This window comes from Acanthopagrus latus, chromosome 6 (genome assembly GCF_904848185.1).
Source record: "Acanthopagrus latus isolate v.2019 chromosome 6, fAcaLat1.1, whole genome shotgun sequence".
Lineage (NCBI taxonomy): Eukaryota > Metazoa > Chordata > Actinopteri > Spariformes > Sparidae > Acanthopagrus > Acanthopagrus latus.
The window spans coordinates 4,270,895-4,293,591 of NC_051044.1; the positions used below are offsets into that span (position 1 = coordinate 4,270,895).

General features: G+C 41.8%; 1 protein-coding gene across 17 annotated transcripts in view; it reads left to right on the plus strand.

Moving 5' to 3' along the window:
- ptprt (protein tyrosine phosphatase receptor type T) overlaps positions 1 to 22,697 on the plus strand; it is a 311,154-nt gene that overhangs the window by 100,038 nt on the left and 188,419 nt on the right. For all 17 annotated transcript variants that reach the window (XM_037099888.1, XM_037099891.1, XM_037099886.1 and 14 more), the window contains one exon: positions 7,981 to 8,274. In XM_037099888.1, coding sequence (XP_036955783.1) covers positions 7,981 to 8,274 — 294 coding nt within the window. The remainder of the gene's footprint in view (positions 1 to 7,980; positions 8,275 to 22,697) is intronic.

The following is a 22,697-nucleotide window of genomic DNA, read 5'->3' on the forward strand; positions in this document are numbered from 1 at the left end:
TTTCTTTCTTTCTTTCTTTCTTTCTTTCTTTCTTTCTTTCTTTCTTTCTTTCTTTCATCCTCTCTGTCTTTCCTTCTCTACTTCTTGTCTCTCCTCTAGGATAGATGAAGGCGGTGTGGTTGTGCTATGAATCTTTTGATTAAAGTATTCTTTGTGACCAGGCAGTCGAGAAGGATGTTCCCATTGTGTGTATTTGTGTGTACAAGTGCTGAATTCATTATACTTAGTAAGAGGCCTGAGGGAGTATGGAGTGTGTTACTCACAGGTGTATGCACACACACACACACACACACACACACACACACACACACACACACACACACACACACACACACACACACACACACACACACACACACACACACACAGCAAACTGAAAGCACTCAATCCCCAGGACTTGGAGAAATGTATTTATATAAAAGTCAGCAGCAGTGTTGAGCTGGTTAATAAGCGACTGATTGAGAGAGATTGCACAGTCATAAAGAAATACAGAAACAATATTAAGTCTTATTTTGTTAGCTGAGTTTAAGACTAAGGAGGTGGAGCGTCAGTTTGACTTTATGCCACAACAAAACAATCCTAAAAGGGTTCAGTGTTATTCACTGGACTCTGTAATAAGTTGGAACTTTTCCATCTCGCACCTTTTACATGTTAACAAAGCCAGGAGATGTGGAGGATGATGCAAGGGCAAGTCAGCAGGTCGCTTGTATAGCATGTCGACGGGTGAGTCAGACCTTTTCTCCTCAGGTGGAGTACATTCATGAGGGTGAGGCAGGATCATCCTCTTTTTTTAATCTGCAGCATGCAGGGCTCAGGCTGTCAGGTCACCGGCATGTTAGGTGGATGGTGTGCTCACAGAGAAGTCTTTTCCACCACAAGTTGGGATATTAAAAACTAGAAGATAAAAGATTTGTGCAGTCTGTTATAGGAATGCAGTTTACTTCTGATGTTGATTTTTTTTTTTTTTTGGCTATAGTTCAGCTTGACAAGGTTTTATTGACTGACTTTTTATCTTAACTGTCCCATATTCTAATAACATGGTGTCAATTTTTTTCCACATGACCAAAGCTGTGAGCACTCAGTCAGCTCTGAAATCTGACAGCTCTGTAGTTAGAAAATGTTTCCCATCCGTCGATTTTATAGGAGATATGATTTTAAAATGAATAAGCAAAATGATTGATGTCTTTGCTGTGTTTTTTCACTAAAATGAGAGGTTAAAAAGTGGCACCAACTCAACCAAAATAACACTATAATTTACACAGCCACAATTAGGATCCTTTTTTTTAAAAAAAAAAAAATAATAATGATAACTGTTGCTTGACTAAAAGACAACACATTACAGACTGAGTGCTACTCTCTGTTCAAGAAATATTGAATGGGGATTTTGGGAACTGATCAGGTTTTTTTTTGTTTTTTTTTTTGCAATACTGCAAAACAGATGTACATCTGGTTTTCAATAAAACGTCTCCAATATGAATTTGTTCCACTCAAACACGCAGCATGTGGTGGTTATTAACACTTGATGAGCTGAATTGATTATATCTGAGGTGGATCGTGTATGTGTGTGTGTGTGTGCTTGTGTGTGTATGTGTCTGCTTATCTGTTCTTTCTGAGATGAACTGCTGAGTTCAAGAAGCTGCGAAATAGACCTGGGACGTATTACTGATAGGGAAGCAACATACGGAAAATTAAGGAGTAGAATTAACAAATATATAGCGTGAGCAAAGAAAAATTTCTAACTTTAGACATATTCCTAATATTAACATGCTAATTAAATGCATTCTATCCAGTTTAAGTAAAATTAGAATAATTAGGCGTATTGGTGTGTAGAGACATGAGAGGGGCATTCCTGATTTTGCTTTACTTTGGTTAAAGGATCAGTGAGTTTATTCCTGAGAGAATTATTACATCACTAAAGGACAGTCAGACAATCAGACAGATTTTTAATCAAACCAACATTAACATTTCATGTTTTATATTATAACCAGTGGCCAGAACTATGAAAATATAAGACCCAACTTGTAAGAAACAGGTTTTATACTTAAAGTCAGAGAAAAAGTAAAAATTTGCCTCAAACCAAATACAATCTAATTTCCTTCTGTTTAAAGTTGCTTTTTCAAATCAAAAAATGTGATGAAAACCCAAAGTGAAGTGACAGACAAACGGCGGAAGTAAGCCACACATGGACAGGAGGAAAACCTTTCTCTCTTATCATCTGGACCATCTTATTATCACCTCCCCTGCTGCTGAAATGGGAGAGAAACTGATTTTAGTGGAGCGATTGTCGTTTTCAGTGCAGCTGATTTTTCCATCTTTTCCGCCACCTGGGTGATATCTTTTCTCTCCTCTCTGGTGGGCTGAGTCCTCCTCTATCTGTCTCTCCATCACTCTCTCACACACATACACACTCTATTTCACTCTCTCTATCTTTGAATCTTTCTCTCTCTCTCTCTCTCTCTTTCTGAGAAAACACGACGCAGACCCCGGAAAAGATTTAATAGCACTTTTCCTGATTTGCCACAGACACACATGTCAACAGAAATATACAGTCACAAACACATTCACATTATAAGGCAGGTTATAAACTGCTACCAGAGAAGAGGTGATAAAAAACTAATATCACCAACAAAACAGCCATTACTCCTAAATCTTCACTCCTTTCCCTCCCTTTTTCTCCTTCATTTCTATATGATTTTTTTTTTACCACCTCCTCCTCAGAATGTATAACTGTGTGTATGTGTGTGTGTGTGTGTGTGTGTGTGTGTGTGTGTGTGTGTGTGTGTGTGTGTGTGTGTGTGTGTGTGTGTGTCTGTTTCACTGGCTGTCAGAGGAAGCAGACTGTGAAATGGTAGGAGAACCATTTAGATTGGAAGTACCTGATAAGCAGAGCCAAACTGACTCTCGTGCTCTATTGTTCACCGTTTTCTAACATGATTTCATCGTCTTCCAGTCTCTCCCATGTCTTCCTACAGCGTGTCAGCTGTTTCACTTGTAGGTTGTACTACAGTTTTGAAAGAATGTAACTGGTTCCAGACCCACAAATCAGTTTGGCCTTGGGTTTAGGATGCTGTCATGAAATATAAATTACAACAAAATACTTAATGGTCATGGTGTACCACAGGGATCTTAACTGGGCCCTGTGCTGTTTTACCCTGTAAATTGATTATATTTTAGAATTGACTGTCACATAAGTATCTTGATGCGCATTGTAATGTTTTGCTATATTGCGGATTCATTTTTGCCAACAAGCCATTAAGAAATGACACATATATTGGGATTGTGTCCAAGTGTGCCCAGGCAGCTTTCCTTGTAAGAATAGCATTTGGCTAGATTAATGTACGGATGCTCTGGAGTGATCAGACAAAGGTTTGAAGTCGTACTTGGTGTTGTTGAATGTGATTTTTTTGTTGATGTAAGCAAAGTGAGTTTTATTATTTTTTTTCTGTTGTCACACTTAGGTGGATATGTTCACAGCCATCAGCTTCATCTACAGTTGGTCCTTTTTAAAGCAGTCCAATTTGAGAACAAAGCCAATATTACTTTCTTATTGGTGTTTATCACACTGGCTTCCTCCTCATCATTCAGATTGATTGTTTAGTTGTTTAGCCTTATTTAGACTAACTCACATAAAACAAAATGATTCATGCACACAGTTCCAAACAAGATTAAACACACACACACACACACATACTCACACACAGACACACACATTTTGTCCCATCTTCAAACACCATGCTGGGATTGTAATACAGTGCAGTAAAAAACTAGATCCATATACTCTGCTCCCTCAGGGTGTAGTAACACAGGTCATTTTTGAGTGTGCGATGCGTCTTTTGACAACAAGGCCCCAGGACACGCAAGATAAAACCTTTATGGGGCCGGGACTGCTGCAAACATACACACACAAACACACACAGAAGTCTTTATTGGCCCACAGTTACAGTGCTGCACTCCTGCTGTATCCCATTTTAAAACTTCATGAGCCCTGCTTGTTTTTACTACGGTGTGAGCATCTGCAGAGAAGAAACGGTGTCCTGCGGGAGGACTCCTGCAGACGTCTGCTCTCTTCTGTTTTATATTCATATTTTTATGATTTTAATATCTAGGTTTTGCAAATTCAGACTTTAAACTACTTTTTTTAAAAGCGGAAATAGACAACGCTTCAACTTTCCTTCCGCCTGGAGTTTCCCTGCGGTATTCTATTTGCAAAGACAGCATTAGCACATGGCTACCGCTAGTGGCCTTGCTACTTCCCAGAGCAGGAAACAGTCAGAACCGTGAGAATCCCAGTTTGCCTCAGAAACCCCAATCTCAATCTCTATCACCTTTTCTTTTCCAGTCTTGAGTTTACACAGTTATTCCATCTGTTTCACCGTTACCTGGGGATGGCAAACTGGGAAAACAGTGCCTCTTCTTGTGTTGCTTCTCTGTTTTTACTGCAGAATGATAAGTTAAGGCAAACAGGTACTCCATTGTGAATTTAAACTCTTGGTGGACTGTTTGAGGTTTCTTGTTACAAAGTTGTAACAAACACCTGTCGGGTAATCTGTAAAAACAAAACAAACACATACTTTTTATCGCAATGCTATAAAACTTGTTTTCGAGGCTTTGGGCTGTACTGCTGAAGACATTTTAGGCTTCAGCAGTACTCATTCATTAACTCATCATTCCTCTTAACCCTCCTTAACTTTTTCTTCCAAGCTCCCTCACCCCTCTCCATTTTTGCACGCGTTCACCCCTCTTTTCATCCCCTCATCCAGTGTTCCTCTTCTTCCTCCTTCTTCACTTCCCTCTACTTGACCAAATCTTTCTCCCACCCTCCATGATTCTTATTTTTGCCCTCCACTCACCAACACACTTCATTCTTCTTCCCTTCTTCCTTTCATCCCTCCTCTCACACTTCGTTAGCGTCACTGTGTGATCACTGAAGACCAACTGTAGTTGATGAGCAATCAGAGTGAGTCTGTGTACCAGTTCTGTATGCGTGTGAGGAGATTTGTTTCTGTGCACAGATGGATACATTTGTGTGTAAAATTGTACACAATAAAATATGTCTGCGTATCTCAGGGCTAGCCTCCAGGTCCAAATGTGTGTATGTGCAAGTATATGGATGTCTGTGCGTGTGCATGACTTTGTGTAGATGGATTCACATGCGCATAATAGGTACAAGTATGTGTGACACCCCGTGTCATCGTGGGTGCCAGGTTGTGTGTCACTGGGTGGCCTCTGTAACTCTTCGCTGTAAACGAGCTGGCAGAGGGAGCGATGGAGGGATGGTGGGAGGAAACAGACGGAGGGAGGGAGTGATTGAACGATCTTGCTCTTTCTTCCTGTGGAGTAACATCAGGGGAAGTTGTTGAATATAAATGATGTTAATGAAGAGTTGAGTCTCTGTTGCAGCAGTTGTAAAACACAGTTAACAGCCTGCTTTTTAAAGGATGGTGTTAAAGATTGGACACATTTAATGCTACAGTATTTTTACTTTGCATTGCAGCTCATCATTTTGCAATTTATGTTACTGTACAGCAGATTTCTTTTTTTCTTTTCTCTGTTCTGCATGTATTTAAATCTACCCCTTTTCTGAGCAGGGGAAGGAAATAGCAACGGGAATAGACCAATTTTGGCTGCTTCCGGTGAATCACCCTTAAAAAAATTTCTTGGGGGTAAAGGAAGTTCTCTTTTATTATAATAGAGATGAAACCATTAAGAAAATTGGACACACAAATGAAAAAAATGTTCCCTCTAATTTCAGGATAATGGAGGCAAATTAATGTCTTGTTCTCTGTATTACTTTGAATTTTATTTTGGGAAGGGAACCACTGGTGCAAAGGTTCCTGAACATAGCTGTACCTCATTTTGACTGGAACACATGCATTCAGATGTATGCAATGCACATACACATTCACCCACAGGTGCATAGATATGCTTTTTTTGTCTTTCACTCTCTCCTGCACTCAGGAATGCACAAACAGACTCAGACACACACATACACACACTCACAGCCTCCATATAGTTGAGATGGATGAGTGTGCGGTGACTGACAGTTGATTCATCGGTCCCGCAGCCGCCATACATATTCTAATGCAGCCTGGAGGAAAGTAAAAAACTTGGAGAGTGAGATCAGGACTTTGCTTTTAGACAGCAGGAGGAGAAGGGCCATTATTCTTAGCTAGCATAACGTAGCTGTCAACTGACAAAGCACCTGCCACGGACAAAAAAAAAAAAAAAAAAAGATTTATACTTAGAAACCTAGACTTCAATCTCAAAAGGACTCTTTAAGTCGCAGCTTTTTTAGAAGCTTACTGTATGGAGCAATGAGTTCATTGTGTACCAGTACATGTTTGAATGATCTGTCCGACGTCATACATGCATTTCTTTTTTCAGCATGTCCCCATGTCTATTAATATAACAAGTTTATGCAGTCTGTGATATCATGATAACCCTTTTCAGACACACCTGAATGTGTCTAAATAGAGGTGAAGATGTGGCTCGGATAGAAATGTTGTTCCTGTCTGGAGGCTTCTAGGTCACAGCTGAGCTACAGAGAATTGAAAACTTCATTGATCTCAAATACACAATGTTCAGCCGATACTAAGATTATCAAGAGGTCAGTCCGCTCGTGAGGGAATGTCTTCTGTGTTTTCTGTGGAGCTCGGGCAGATCGCCTCATCATTCTGCTTAAAAACAGTGTCAGTGCCTCTGTCCAAGGTGCTGATCCTGGGAAATACAGGCGCTGTCCATGCAGACTCATGCAGGAATCTCACTGTTGCAATGTGATGACCAACAGTAAAACTCCAATGGTAATTAATTATCCTTATATAATACGTGTGAAGAGGTTGTGGTAGTCTATTTTTAGTCCCCACTTCTTCAGTCCTTTATGAGCTTTAGAGCTCCTTTTTACCATTTTGTGTAACATTTCGAAGAGGTCTCACTTTTCATGTGGATGTCGGTTATCTCACTTTGAAAAGAAGCGGCTGTCTCCAGTTTGGTGTGAGGAAAAAAAAAAGGAGGGAGTAATAAAACATCCTATGCTTTTAGGGTTGACAGAGGCCATTATTTTAAAAGTAGCATAATGTGAAAGTCTAGTGGCAAAGTAGCTGTCAGCAACATGTCAACAAAGTGATGGATTAGTGCTAAAGGTGGAGAACTTGCTCTCTAAAATGTCTCCTTTTTAGCTTTTAGTGGCAGCTGTTTTTAAATGCAAAACTGTGCCTGCTTCTACTTTACATGTACATCACATTGTAACCATTTAGTGGCTGCTGTCTTGCACAGCCTGCAGCTGTGATGGCAGAATAAGCTTTGATTCATAGCTGATTCCTTCCCACAGAGATGAACAACATATTCCAGGAGTCTATGAGGGTCCAAGGGTAGAACTAGGGCTGCGTTTAAACAGATCTACCTGGATCTGGACCATGTGAATCGGAATCCAGTCACTGCCTGGAGACTAATTCCATAATGATACAATCATAACAGACTATATTGAGATTTATATGGTTTTAAAGCAATCTGCTTAAAAGATATTTGCCTCTGAACTTTCTTTCATCATTCTTTATGGATATGTTTATTGGAGGAATCACTAAAGGCCTGAAAATATCTCAAAGCAGGTGGTACATAAAACACCACATAATGAAATGATGCATTTGAAATTGTGTTTGTTATTCTTGAAAATTACGCAGAGCACCCTGAGGGTTGTGCAACATTCATTTGTTGAGTTTATACGCACTTAAGCACCACTGATTGGAATTTAATATAGTTTTCAAAGAGAACTTCTGTAATTTATTCTAATTCAATAGTGGTTTTCTCAGGTGGGGGTACAGTTACAGTCAAATCAAGGTGATATATTTGTTTTGTGATTGGCTCTGAGACTGAACAGCAGGATTCAACAGGGACGACATGTTTTATTGATTTCATTTTCAATAGAATATTCTCTGATTATAAGATCTGAATCTATAACTAATCACCTCTGTTCCTATTTCCCAGCTCCGCCCACCCCCATTGCACCACCTGAACTTCTGGCTGTCGGCGCCACCTACCTTTGGATCAAACCCAATGCCAACAGCATCATCGGCGACGGGCCAATCATCCTGAAGGAGGTGGAGTACCGCACCACTTCAGGGAACTGGGCCGAGACACACGTGGTGGACGCCCCCACCTACAAACTGTGGCATCTGGACCCAGATGTGGAGTATGAGATCAAAGTCCTGCTGTCCAGACCTGGGGAGGGAGGAACCGGGCCGCCAGGGCCACCACTGGTCACCAGGACCAAATGTGCAGGTGAGTGACGGCTCTTCTTTTTGTATTCAAGCTTTCTCTTCTCTTTCTCTTTTCTGTCTCTTTTTTTGGTGTCGCTTCATTGACAGAATCTCCCTGTTATTGTTGCTGTTGTCTCCTGTGTATACCTTCTTCTGTTTGATTGTGGTTTTGTTGTTTGTTGCCTTCGTGGTTGAAGAGGACTTTGTTGCGGTCTAGAATGTTTATGCTATGCTGAATTGAAACAGTCATTATTAAGTATGAATTAGATACTCTGCTCACTTGACAAATAGAACTCTGTTGTTGAGTGATTGTAGAAAAGGTAGATAAAATATAGTCTCGGTATGGTTAAAGCTTCTGTCTGAATGGTCTGATTTAGAAATAAAGAGACTAGAAGGCAGATGAGCCAAAGAACGTGAGAAAGAAAGGGAAAAAAAAAATGTTCCCAGTTACTCCATCTTGAGAATGAGAGAGCAAATCAAAGAAGATGATAATTGGGATGTTAAGAAGGTGCCCCACAGATGAAGGAGAGGTGGAGTGCATGGGGCTGGAGGAGGAGAGGAGGAGGAGACGATAGAGGAGGTTAGGTAGGGGCAATCATGACCGATAATGAGGATCCCAGCGGGGGTGTAAGGACACAACGTGTGACAGTTCATTTGATAAAGTGACAGCCCATCAGATCTCTGATGTACTCTGTGTGTGTGTATGTGTGTGTGTGTGTGTGTGTGTGTGTGTGTGTGTGTGTGTGTGTGTGTCGTGAGGGGGCTAGTTAACCCTGTAGGACGCCATCATCACCAATCTCCTCTTTTCTCTTTATCTCTCTCCTTTCTCTGCTGTGTTTATTAGTCGCATTTATTATGTTCTTTTGTCTCCTTGTGATAATTGGACTTGTTTCTCCCTCCAATTTCTTCAAGTTCTCTTCCTTCCTTCCTGTCTCAGAGTCCCCTTATCTTTCCCTGGCTTTGTTGTATCCACCCTTTCTCCCGTTTTTCATCCCTGTGGTTTTTCACATTTTCTTTTTGAACACATGTTTTCTTCATTCCTTCATACTGTTTTTCTTTCCTTTCTCCTCCTTTTGCCAGAATTCTCCCTTGTCTTTCTGTTCGCCTCTGTTGAGTGTTTTCCCACCTCTGCCATTTTTCCATATTTCTTCCTCCCCTTTTCTTTTGCCATTTTTTTTTTTTTGCTGTCAGTCTCACTCAGCCTTTTTTTTACTCGAGAGCTTTATCTGACGCACAGAAAAAAGACAAAAGCCTTTGTAGAGTAGAGATGGAGTGAGTGAGACAAAGAGAGAATGAGAACAGGAGAATGGGGATGAGTTTGCAAAAGAGTGAAGGTGCCGGCATGAAGAGAGATTTAGCTCAATCTGCATCTAACCTTTGATCCACGGAGGAGAGAGAGTGAGAAGCATTTGAATAGTGCTGCCTTCCTTCCTTGTTACTGATGATGCCTTTATCTCGCCTGGAACAAAATGTAGCCTGTGTGTGTCTTGGGGCTGTGGTTGTTTGTGTTTTACTTTTCAAGTAAGTTGTGTCAAAACTTTAATTTAATTGGAATGGGAATTTGATGTGTCTGTGGTTCTGTGTGTGTCTTATTTTGTGGATATTTTTGCTTTTGTGTCTCAGTGTTTTTACCACATTGTGTGTGTGTGAGTGTGTGCGCGTGTGTGTATTTGCGGTGTCTGCTGTCCGCCCCCCTGAAATTTGTACTCTGTGGTAATCAGCAGGTGAAAATTATGTGCTAACAGTGCAGACTCGCGTTCTGTCCTCCCCTGCCTCTGTTTCCCTCTAGCTTACTTTCCTCCTTCATTCTTCCTCTCTGTGTCTTCTCTCTATCTTTGATAAGGAACAAATTTTTAAATATTTTTCTTCTTGTCAACACATCCCTTCCACTGTCTTTGGCACCCACTTTGTTTCTGCTTTAGATGTAATAATTGTGATAAATCTACAAGAATACTCATTAAAAGGATCAGTACTTTCTTCACATATCTGGGTACTGTAGTTTAAAGAAAATGTTCCCCAAGCAGGAATAAATGGTGCAGGAGCGTTCATTTTGCTCAGACAGAACTTCAGATTAAAGTGAGTCTCAAATCCCTGAACATTTTGTGTAGTGTGTGTATTTAAAGTGCATGTAAAAGTAGCCACCAGGTTTCAGCAGCCGCTGACAGACAGACTTAACAAGGAGTGATGAACCAAGGGTGTGAAAAGAAGAAAAATATCTATCAGGGAGCAGAGGAGGAGGGTGACAGCGGGAAGAAATCTACAGAGAGGGAGAAGGATACACATGAGGAGAAGAGGAGGAAGAGAAGAGACAAGAGCAGTGGAGAAGAAAGTGATTGAAGTGGGCCAAAGAGAGCGAGGGGAAAGACAGAGAGGTGGTTGATGTGAAGTGAAGTGGGACAGAGGTGCTGGTCACGGTCGCTATGTGTGTGTGTTCTGGTTTGTGTGTAAAGCGTAGTAGAAAGGAACATGTGTTTCTGGGCTAGTGGCGCTGTGTTGAGCTGTCACATCCATTCACGGGGTGCTTTATGTGTGTGTGTGTGTGTGTGTGTGTGTGTGTGTGTGTGTGTGTGTGTGTGTGTGTGTGTGTGTGGGTGTGTGTGTGTGTGTGTGTGTGTGTGTGATGGGATTGGAGCAGGCAGGTATGACAGCTGTTCAAAAGCCTGCTGGCTACTGGCAGTGTTGGCGTGTGTGTGTTTGTCTCCACACCTTCTGTGTTCACCTTTCCGTTCACGTTAGCTTCCACAGGCCCGACTCAGGCCTCAGCAACCGGCCGAATCGTCTTTATAAAGCCGCTTCTTGGAGCACTTTTAAACATAATTAATATTCGTATGAGATTTAGTTCAATACTGTGGTGTAATTATTCTCAACAACTGTCACGGTGACGGGACGCATTCATTTCATGCCAACTTGTATCATTAGTGCAATTATTTCTCAGAATTAGCATTGTGTCGTCGAGGCAGCCGGCGGTTTTATTTAATTCCCTCGTTATATAAGATGACCGACAGTTGAAGTATTTAGCTTATTTAACCATCTGTGGTATTTAAGTCAGTTACTGTCTAATGATGTTGTAACACAACCCTGTTTTTAGAAAGTAGTCTTTGTCTCTTTTGCATCAAAAAGTCAGTTGGCTTGTGATTTTCTAATTTCAATATTTTGAGACAATATGATAAAACAAATTAGCAGTGAATGTAGTGATGTTTTTGTTTTGCACCATGAAATTCGTGTAGATAATTAAAAGTCCCGTGGCTGTGGTGATTATAATGTGCTGCACTGTGTACTGTGTAAAAGTGCCATGTCAGATCAAAGTATCTAACACATATTTTCAATCCAGCACCCAGGTGGAAGCCATTCTGCTCGCTCAGCTTTGAGGTTTTGATGCTCACAGTTATTGTTGTTTTTTTTTTTTTTTTGTCCCTCCTGACTCACCAAATCCACATCAGACAACGCAGCCCTGGTCTCTACAGAGAAAACATTGACGCTTGAGTGCTGATTATAAACATGCCCTCTAGCTGATGACCGGATTTGATCCCTCCAGCAGCTCATTCTTCCATAAGTAGATATTGTTATTGTCTATGAGTCTTTAAGCAACACATGCGACCTCTAACTGTTCTTTTAGTGTCCGTTACTCCGGAGAAAAGTGTCAACTAAAACATAATGACCTGAGGCGCTACATTAGGACGTCACTGTGGGAATTATTGTTCACAATTACGCTAAAGTTGTTGTGCGTTATTGTAAACAGTTATGATAACACTGATTGGCTATTACGCTAACATTTACGACATTGCTGATGAGCAAAATTGCTAGCAATGATGGCAGTGCTAATTGGCAGGATCAGCAAGTGGGAAGTAGAGCTGAAATGTGGAGGCTCTGTTGAACTTTCTGCTGGGCTCAAATGTGATTCCAAAGAAATGAAAAAGCTAATTTGAACTCATGATAGAGATTTCAGAAACTGTACTCAGCTGCGGTTCTTCATCACAAGTGGCTTTATGTTCATATGAAGAGAAAACTCTCAGACCAGTCCAAACACACTGCAGGACTCTGCTGGTCACTGTCTGCTTACAGCTAGCAGCTAACAAGCTCTCCTACTGCAAATTTCATATTTCAATCCATATGGATTTGAAGGTGGGCCGACATGTTTGCAAGGTCCCGCCAGTAAGCTGTATGTGGCTGAGGGGATAGATGGACCGGTGCTGTGGGAAACTTTTCAGAATCTATATATTTTTCTTAGATCTTGCACTAAGAAGTGCTGACCCAGCGCTATGGACAGAGAGTTGGATAGCTATAATAACAGCATGCAAAGTCTCACTCTGTTGTATCCAGCTAATTTTTTAATGTTTGTCATTTGCAAAGTGACATAACATGTCTGTTCTCCATCTCAGGCCCTGCTGTATTCTGCTGTATTTTAGCAGCACATAGAGAATATGTTACTCTGGTCTTTCTAGAAAACACAGATTTAATTATTTAGATGATGTATCAGTCGATAATAAGTGGTGGCTCATCTGTTGGAGCACTGTTAATGCTGTGTAAAATGACATGACACAGCAGAAAGTGATTCAGCGCTCTAAATGCAAGTTGATTCAGGGTCTTCACAACTGACGACTCCAATTGTCAACTTTTTTGGGTCAGCCCTTCAGGCTACAGTGCCTAGATGAAGAAAAAATTGCGAATAATGTTACTAAAAAAGAAAGGACTGCCAAAGCAGACAACGTTAAATATTTCAGAAACAGATTTTGACAGAAGAAGTGCTGAACCCTCAGGTTGGTATTCTGGAAGGATCTGACACAAATTAAGCCCGGGCGAGTCTGGCTGAGCTGTTGCAGTGACTTCTCTATTATGTGGAAATCACACAAAATGTGCTTTTCCTCTCACTTCCTCCACCACCTCCACACTCCATTGTTGTCCCGCTGTTGTAGTGGATGCTGCAGCCCGGCTGCCAGGCGGCCGTCGCTCAAAATAGGATTCAGGCCATTTCACCCATAACCGGCGCCGCGGTGGCTCCGGGGAATCCAACAACGATTTCAGCCATGTGCCTCCTCTAGCGTAACACATTTGTGAGAGCGGTGTGAGGAGTAGATCGAGGAGGCGAGCTAAAATGAACTCTCCATTTTGCTGGAGGTGCAGCGAGGACACGGCCTTGATAAATGATTGATTTCATCATGCGCCCCTCCTCTACCTCCTCGCCTCCCTTTCTCCCAATCCCTCCATCTTCCTTCTAATCATTCCTTTTTGACTTTTCAAGGTTTTCATTTGGATAATATTTCTCCACACCCTCCTACTTTTTCCACAAATGACACTCAGTGGACCAGTTGTTCCCTCTCAGTGTTGTGCTGTATGTGTCTGACCTCCATGGGTCTGTGATCTCTGGGTTCCACTGAGCCTCTTTGTCATGAATTCATCTCTTATAATCTTCCTCTCTTATATTAGCATCATTGCTTTGCTGCAGAGAGCCTGTCAGAACACACAAACAAACTCCTTTGCCATCCTCCTCTTTCGTGATCTTAGTGTCTCTTTGCCTTTTTCCTCTCCTTCATCTTCCTCTACTCCTCCCTGCTCCTCTGTATCACCGTCTCGCCTATTCTTCTTTGAAAATATTACCTTAAACTCAATATTCCCCAAACATAAAATGCGAATATTGGCTCTGATCCTTGTCTCTATAAATACCCGCTTTTAACTTGAGCATTACCTCTTCAAAGTGCAACAGCATCCTCCTATAATCTCCTCTCCTCACTTCTTCTCCTCCCACATCTCTTCTCCTCCTTATAAATTATTTTTATGTGAGAGATGATAATGTAAGTGTTGGCTAATATGTTACCCTGTAAAGATGGACTTTTAATTCACCCACTGTACATAAATCTTCCTTTAGTATCTTTTCTGTGCCTTTTCCTGCCCTAACGTTTCCTTCCCCACTCTTGTCTTTATAGGAGGCAGATGCTTATATGAATGTTGGCTAATATGCAGCACTCCATAAAGACTTAATTCACCTGAGGGTTATATACTACATCCAGGCACTCTCTTTCGTCTCCCCCATTTCTTACAAAGTAGATCTTTATGTGAAGGGTGGTAATGTGAGTGTTGGCTAATGTGTTGCTCCATAAAGATAGATTTTTAATTCACCTGCTGGGTATATACTGATTTGGCTGACACCGCTGCTTCGCTGTTCTGCCAGCCAAGCAGTTTAATGCAGTTAAGAGGGAACATCTTTCCTGCATCAAACAGTAACGCCACTAAACTGTTCAGAGCTCCGATTTAGAGTGGTATTTGAGAACAGCCTGGATCTGTGAGGTTGTTGTTAAGTTAAGCAAATAAAGGTCACTATTCTGTTTTTCTGATGAGGTAACTGTAGTGTTTAGTCAGGATCAGGTCCAAATCTGTGGAACGCTTTTGCTGCCATGATCTTTCCCATGATGTTGTGTTTTAGTATTCTTTGGGCTCTGTCCAGACGCCTCATCTCACCAAGATGCTCAGTAGATGGGTACCACTGATGTTCTGGGTGGCTTTAATCACTCGCCACAGATTGTAGCTCCCACATGCTCTTACAACACTAAACTTTTCACGTTATAACATGATTCTGATTGTTATTTGTACCTGACTTCGAGCTGCTTCTGTTTTCTTACTGAGTTGCTGCGTTCACATTGGCTGCGTGGCTCCTGCTAGTCCGATGTGTGTGCATGGATTATCAATAAATATGATGACGGTATTTTCCTATACCCTGCTGAAAGAGCGAGAGGGAGCAAGGGACAGAAAGTGAAAAAAAAAGGGTACACAGGAAAGAACTGTCACTCACCTGTGGTCCTTCTGTGAGTTGCTCTTTACCCTTTGAGTTTCGCTGTCTGCACATTTGCTCTTTTGTTACTACAAATGCCTGCCATGTTCCTGTCCTCAGTCCTCTGTTCTTGTTCTTCCGTTATTTTTTTCAGTTGCCCCTTCCTGTCTTTTAAGGTCGTTTTACATTTTCTGCCATCCACTGTTTTCTCATTCATATACTGAGATTGACAACCACCCACAGAGCGCCTTACACTTTCTTGTGAATCCATCTTTTGAATCTGTTCTGATGTCTTGTCACTCTTTCAGTGGAGTCTCATTGTTGCTGTTGTTGAATTCGTGTTCCTTGGAGTACCCCTTTTTTACTAACTGAAGCATGTTGGTTTGAGGGACATTTGCCACTTTGTGGCATTCTCAGTGATTGAAATGGAGGGCATGGTTATTGTGTGGAGGTTACTATGCTGGAGATAAATCAAAGATGCCACCATGGAATACAGTTCATCTTTGTGGGTGTGTTTTTCAGTATGTGTCCCTGCGATTAAACCAGTAGTTCAGAGATTTTAGATGATGCCATACTTAATATCTTCATTGATCCAAAGGCCAGTGACATTCTTTATAAGACTGGAGACACATCTCTCCACTGAAATCAAATATGATTGGTCCATGGTCACTAAACTAATCAAAGCATTTTTTAACTGCATGAAGACGATGAACGCAGCTCGCTGAAAACAGTCTGTAAAGCTCTCAACCTTCAGAACAACCTTCAAACATCTCGCTCCACAGTTGAATCCAGAATGATGACATTGTTACAACAGAACACTGAAATGATGTGATCCAAACATTTTCTACTGAAATAAAAAAAACTAACATGAATTTGCAGAAACATTTCAGACGCTTGATGCTATAACTGTTCAGTGCTGATCATGTCACACATCTTGACGGGGGGGAAAAATCACAAACTTAAATGCATGACAAGCGGCTAAAATGCTGCTAAGGTTTAGAATCATATATACAGCCAGTCTAATCTGTTTAACACACGGTAAGGTTGAAAAGAAAAAGAAAATAAAATCAATTCTTGCCTGATTCTGAATAAACAATGCTGATTAGGTCTTGAGCTGTGTCCTCGTTAGATGAGGGTTACAAATGAAATGGCCATCATAAGAAATACAATATTTTAGGGAGGCGTGTGAAACCAGTCTTATGAATCAAACATTGTGAATCAGCCTGGTCGATATTGCAAAGAGGGACAAGTCCACAGGCCTTTTTATACTCAAAAAGTGTGTGTGTGTGTGTGTGTGTGTGTGTGTGTGTGTGTGTGTGTAGGTGTGTAGGTGTGTTTGTACACTCCATGCTAGAATATGAGTGTGTGAATCCTTTTCCATGCTTGAATATGCATTTGTGTGTCTTGAGATAGAGGCACACATCAGATCAATCTGACCGATGGGACGTGTGACAGACTGTGAATACCAAATCACGTCTGAATCACCAAAAACATACAACAGAGCACTGCAGCGGACAGATGACGCACTCTCTCCTGTCCTTCAATGTCTACTGCTGAGATGTCCTTGAGCAAGGCACCGGACTTCCAAATAGCAGCCTTTATCGCACGTGTGTGCTTGTTAGCTGGGGGGTGTTTATTGTCCTGGTCCCACCTGCTGTAGAGCTCCAAAAACAATTTGGCTTTTTCACATCACAACTGTATTTGATTCAGAAACTGCAGCTTATATTAGAGAAGGAAAAACTTGATTGACTCAACAATGATAAAAGAGTTTCATTCAACAAACCGCTTCAAATAGGCTTTGACAGAGCTTCTAAGATGACTAAGAAGTTCAGCACTATAAGAGATAATCATCTATTTCATAATTAGAAATAAATTCCATTCCATTTTTTCAAATCCTTTCAAAATCAGTTCAATGAGCAGAGCTACAAAAAACCCAAATATGCAGCATTTATTATCCTAAATCGTCTTACATCATGATAAAAGTAATGTTGATTTAACAGAATTGAACTTAAATATTCAATTAAAGTTAAGTTTATCTCCAAACCACCCAGGACAATTCCAAATAAGGCCCACTGACTTCAGTGCCTTAAATAACTAACTGCTACCAATAGAAACATAAATACAGAAAGATCTACCAAGACACCCCAACAACAGCCGAAATCTTCCTAGCAACAGACTTCTATTCTGAGGGTGTGTTACACGTTTGTCATGGCGGAGCAGAAGGAGGTAGAGGGGTGTGAAGTTTGTCTGACTGGGAGATGAAGTGAGAACTGCTTAAAAAACAGCGACAGACTCGAAAAGCATGAAACAGGAGTCAGATTAGTTAGCAGAAAGATGCAGACATGCACATCCAGGAACACACAAACATCAATTAAAATGCACACGTGGACGCAACAAACACACCAACAAACTTTATTGACAGCCTGAAATGCCGGGGAAGTTGTGATTAGAAACAGCGTGTGCATGACTCACTTACGCGCTTGCGACTGTATGAGTGTGTGCACAAACACACAAAATTACCATGCACACACACTTTTCGCTCTCACAGCAGTGTGGCGGTTGTAATCAACACTTGAGAGAGCTGCGAGCAGGCAGAATGAGTAACACCAGGGGTGAGAGAGTGTGTGAAGGAGATGTGTGTTGATGAACGTCAGGGTAACTAGAAACTTACTACAACTATGCCAAGGGTGAAGAAAAGATAAACAACCATCACACAACACACACGGCACTAATGATATGGCAACACTACTACAGGTAGATTGACTTCTGATAATCCTTTGGGGTTCTTCTGCCAGCTGGTGTGTGTGTCTTCCTATCTTTTCCTCTTTCGCTTTCTGCCCTCTCCCGCTTTTTTCCGAGACCTCTTTTAACAAAACACCATGCATTCTGGGTAATAAGCTACTGTAGCACACAGGGCTGTGACACACACATAGAAATTGTTATACTGAGCCCTACATATACACACACTTGCAGCAATCTTCAGAGGAGGCTAGACGGGAGGGCCATTGCACACACGCACGCACGCACACACACGCACGCACACACACACACACACACACACGAGCGGCCAATGAAACAGAGTTTGAGGAGGAAGCCAGGCGAGCACAAAAGAAATAGAGGCTCTTTATTAGAGGAAAATGTTTCCCATTTTGCCCGCAAATAAGTTGCTCACACACACGCATGCACACACTCACAATGCTGCAGGGCTGTCCTTTGTTGCGAAGCCATCAGGATCCAATTTCTCCTTCATTAAGTCCGGGTAGGAGGTAGTATACAGCCGCTAGGTAGCTAGCCTTGTCCCTGTCACGTGCGCACACACACACACACACACACACACACACACACACACACACACACACACACACACACACACACACACACACACACACACACACTCAGGCTTGGAGTCTAAATGCCCCTTATCTTGCTCCAGAAACCAGAAACATCAATAAGAGCCTTGTAACAACAACAAAGCCGGACACACACAATATCGGACACACACTCATACAGGAATAATTTCGAAGAGGCAAGATGAGAAGCCTAGGACCAACACACACACACTCTCGCAAATAACACACACACACACTAATAAGAGTTTGATAATGATTCCCCCCGCACATCCCTCGAAGGAGAAATAACAAGGTCTCAGAGAAACAGTATCACAGTTTGTGTCTTTAATTGACCCTCACACTTACCACATGTGATGGATAAATGCACCAACTCCCTCTCTCTCGCTCTCTTTTCCTTTGTAAGTTACGCTCTCTTGCCCCCGCCCCCCCCCCGTCAAACTCCGTGGGGTGAGATTCCAGTCGTACGTGTTGTTGGTTGCAGCGAACGGAGCCAATCACTTTGGCATCAGTCTGCCTCTCAGAAGTCAGCAGCATCTGGTGTGTGGATGGTGTACGCACGCACGCACACACACACACACACACACACACACACACACACACACACACAAACACACACTCAAACAGTCAGTTATGATCATAACTTCAGACACAAACAACAACATAACAGAACACATAACTTTGGTGATGAGATGAACACGATGTTAAGAGAACTCTGCTCTCATGCTCCACACGCACAGCAAGACTTCCTTTTTCCTAAGTTAACAACTGCTTTAGTTGGTCAAGAGGGAGAGCCAAGTGGATGCTGTGTGTGTGCGTGTGTGTGTGCGTGTGTGTGTGTGTGTGTGTGTGTGTGTGTGTGTGGTATCCAAAAGTCAGACAAGAGAAAGCCCATTAAACGGAACAGGTCCAGCTTTAATTGGTGCTCTTTGGTAATTGGCCTTTTGGGGCTGATTTGCATTGTTTCCAGAGCAACAAGCTTGTTTCACGATATCTAAGCACAGCCGATGGAACGAGGGAGGCAGGGGAGAAGAGATGGAAGGAGAGGCAGTGGAGCAAGAGGGGTCAAAGGGGAGGGAAGGAGAGGATGGCTGCATGGAGGGAGGGAGAGATGTAGAGTGCAAGTGAACAGCTGGGTTGAGTGGAAGCGGGAAAGCGGGGGAATGCAGCTCAGAAGAGAGGGGAAGGAATGCAGGAGAGTGGGTAGGATGAGTGGAGAAGAAAGAGAGGTGGGAAAAGGGGATAAAAGGTAAAGGTGAAATGAGTTTATTGGGATCAAAGGAAACAAATGACAGATGGAAAAAATAGAAAACAGTGCAGGGATTCAAGAACATAACACCTTAAAGATGAAGGTAACGACTGCAAAGAGACGAGGATGAGGAGAACAAAGGTGTGAAAGGATGGATGAATGAAATCAGACTGAGAAGAAGGTGAGGAGTGGGGGAGGTGATAATGAAAAGAAGATAAAGGCAAAAGGAAGGAAAAGAGAAATGGAATAGAGCAGAAACCGGAGGAAGGATGAATCGAGAACAGTCTTTACTGGTTTAGTGACTGGGTGATGCAGCAGCAGCTTCAATTTTCGTTGACTTTCCTTTCTTATAGAAGCAGTCGAGGTGAACAGAGTGGATTAGAGTTGAAAGCTGCATTTTCCGACGCAGGAAGTCAACAGCACCTCACACTGAATTGGACAAGTGAAGAAAAGTGGGCCAATTTTCATCACCTCACTCACTCAGTGTGAATGTTTGATTTTCTGTGCGTGTGTGTGTGTGTGTGTGACTAAGACAGTATGGTGGAATAAGTCAAATCAAAATTCAGAGTAAGACTTTCTCAGATAGACAGATTTGTTTTTAAATGCCCACAAAGCAGCCAGAAACAAAATTTAAATGCAGACAGCAATCAAGCCGGCTGAAACATTTGAAGGGACTGAGTGGTAAAAATGTTTTATTCAAGTTTTATACACAATAACTTCATCTGATTTTGCTAATGTGTTCAACTTCTTTCACTAACACCCTCAGTCTGAGCACGACATACAAAAAGTGTGATCAGGTTCATTGAGATCACTCTGAAAATTGCATACATTCACATATAATCCAAGACACAAAGCAGCCCTGTATCTAATGTTCTGTGACAGGCTTCCATTAAATGTTGTGTTGGGAGTAAATGTGCTTGTAAATGTGTAAATATGCTCGTCAGAAAGAACGATCAGACAGTAGAATTTCCACAGGTCCCTTGTTGAGCTGCCACGTCTGAAATGTCTCTTTTAGTAACATCATACTCGACTGATCCCTCCAGCGTTTACAGTGTTGTTGAGAGTTTTCACCCAAAGGTTTCTCTACGTTTCCAACTGCCTCTGCAAACAAAAAGCAAGAGGTTAGTAAGTGCAACATAGACTGCAACAGTATGGGTGTGAGAGTCCATCAGTCTGGATCTGTATGTAGATTCCCTTATCAATGATCCAATATCTTCAATATAGAGCAAATGCATAGATTCTTATCCAAATCATCTTTTATTACATGCTGACTTATTTGTACTTCTGTTAAATGTTGCAGCCATGTTTTATAAGTTGAGTCAATTGATACTACACTTAACCTGTTAGAATTATTTATATATTGTTATTCTTATAAGGCCAAAGCAGCAAGTTTTGTGTCCTTGTATAGTCAGTATAGTGTCATATCGTGATGAATATGGTGTGTACAGCCGTCCTGCTGAGCTGTACATCAGCAGCAATGACCCGTTGGTGCTCATTTCTCAGCCGCTGTGTGGAGGTGAATCAAAGAGAGTCCAGCAGTCTGAATCCTCTTTGGTGAATGTGTGTCTAGCGGGGTCATTGGCTCTCTGACTGTCTTTCAGTTTGAGTGAATTGAAAGTGAAAGAAACAATCTGCTTTTAAGGAAGAAGAGCAGAGATCTTCTGACAGAGTAGAGGCCTCGCTGTGTGATCAAAGGTTGAAGTGGGCTATCTTTGACACTTTACAACATCTGTGATCAGTCATTCTGGACTATAAGGAGCTTTTATGTCCTCAGAAGTAAATGTGTGTATAAGTGCATCTGTGATTTATTCTGTGAGTCATATAAGTTCTCGTTTACAGTATATATAGCCCTGTTTCATACTTATATTAACAAAAACTAAGCAGCGAACAAACGTACAATCAGGATGATTCACAATTCTTGTAGCTTTTTTGTTTATCGTGAAATATTGTATGTCGTCTTTCAGCCTCCTCTGCTGCTGAACAACGTATACAAAATGTAGGAATAAAACAACAACCTGTGAGTGTGTTGCTAGGCACACCAAAACTCCACTTGATCACACAACCAATAGCGAACCAGCTTGTACACTCTGCACTTACGAAGGAACCATGATTTTTATGATAAGCAGCATTTGCTTATTGTTTTCACACCTCCCCTTGCTACTTAAGGCACTTCTAATTGAAATACTGAGGAAAAAAAAGAGGTGAAAAAATAAATAAATGCACTAGTACTGGTCAATCACCCAGCATCAAACCCACTCATGTTCCTGAGGCATTACAGCCAACTTTGACGATGGCCACATCGCGCTCGTTAGCATGGTAATGCCACAAATAACTGCAGGAGAGGCTCTGAAACAGGAAGAAGTCAAACAATAATGCTAATAATAATGAGAACAGCAGCAGTCTGATCATTTGATTCCGTGGCGGCAGGTCAAGGTGGTAACGACTTGCCGTTGATTGTGCGCATGCCGTCTCGTTGATTGGTGCTTAATGAGGGCCTGCTTGACGGCGTCTGCGAGAGAGAGAGACGTTTGAGGAGGGCGACAAAAACTGTGTGAACCAGAAACAGGAAGGAGAGCTATTTAAATCGATGACAATGAGGTTAGATGACGAGAGGGTGAAGAGAAAGGCAAGTCAGTTTGTTGTGCTGAATGAGAAAAAATAATAACAGCGTAACCTTTTGTGTACGTCTGTAATTAAGATGTCAATTAAGATTTGCCCAGTGCACATTATGCTGCAACAAATACGCCTGAAGCTGCAATCCTGACGTGTCTGAAAACAGAGCCGATAACAACACACACACACGCACAGCGGGAATCATAGACATACCTTAATCCCACTGCACACGTACACACACCCTGTCAACTGATTTGATGCACAGCGTTCTCTCTGCTCCGTGACAGGAAGTGATGTACACAGGGACAGGATGTGATGTATTAGCACCGTGAGATCAGGAATCATCCCACAGAGATCTGGCTGTCGGCATTAAATCACGCCGTGTATAGACGTGTCCTTCGTGGCATACATCACACACACACACACACACACACACACTCAATCAGCTCTCCTTGCTCCTTAACAGTTGAGCC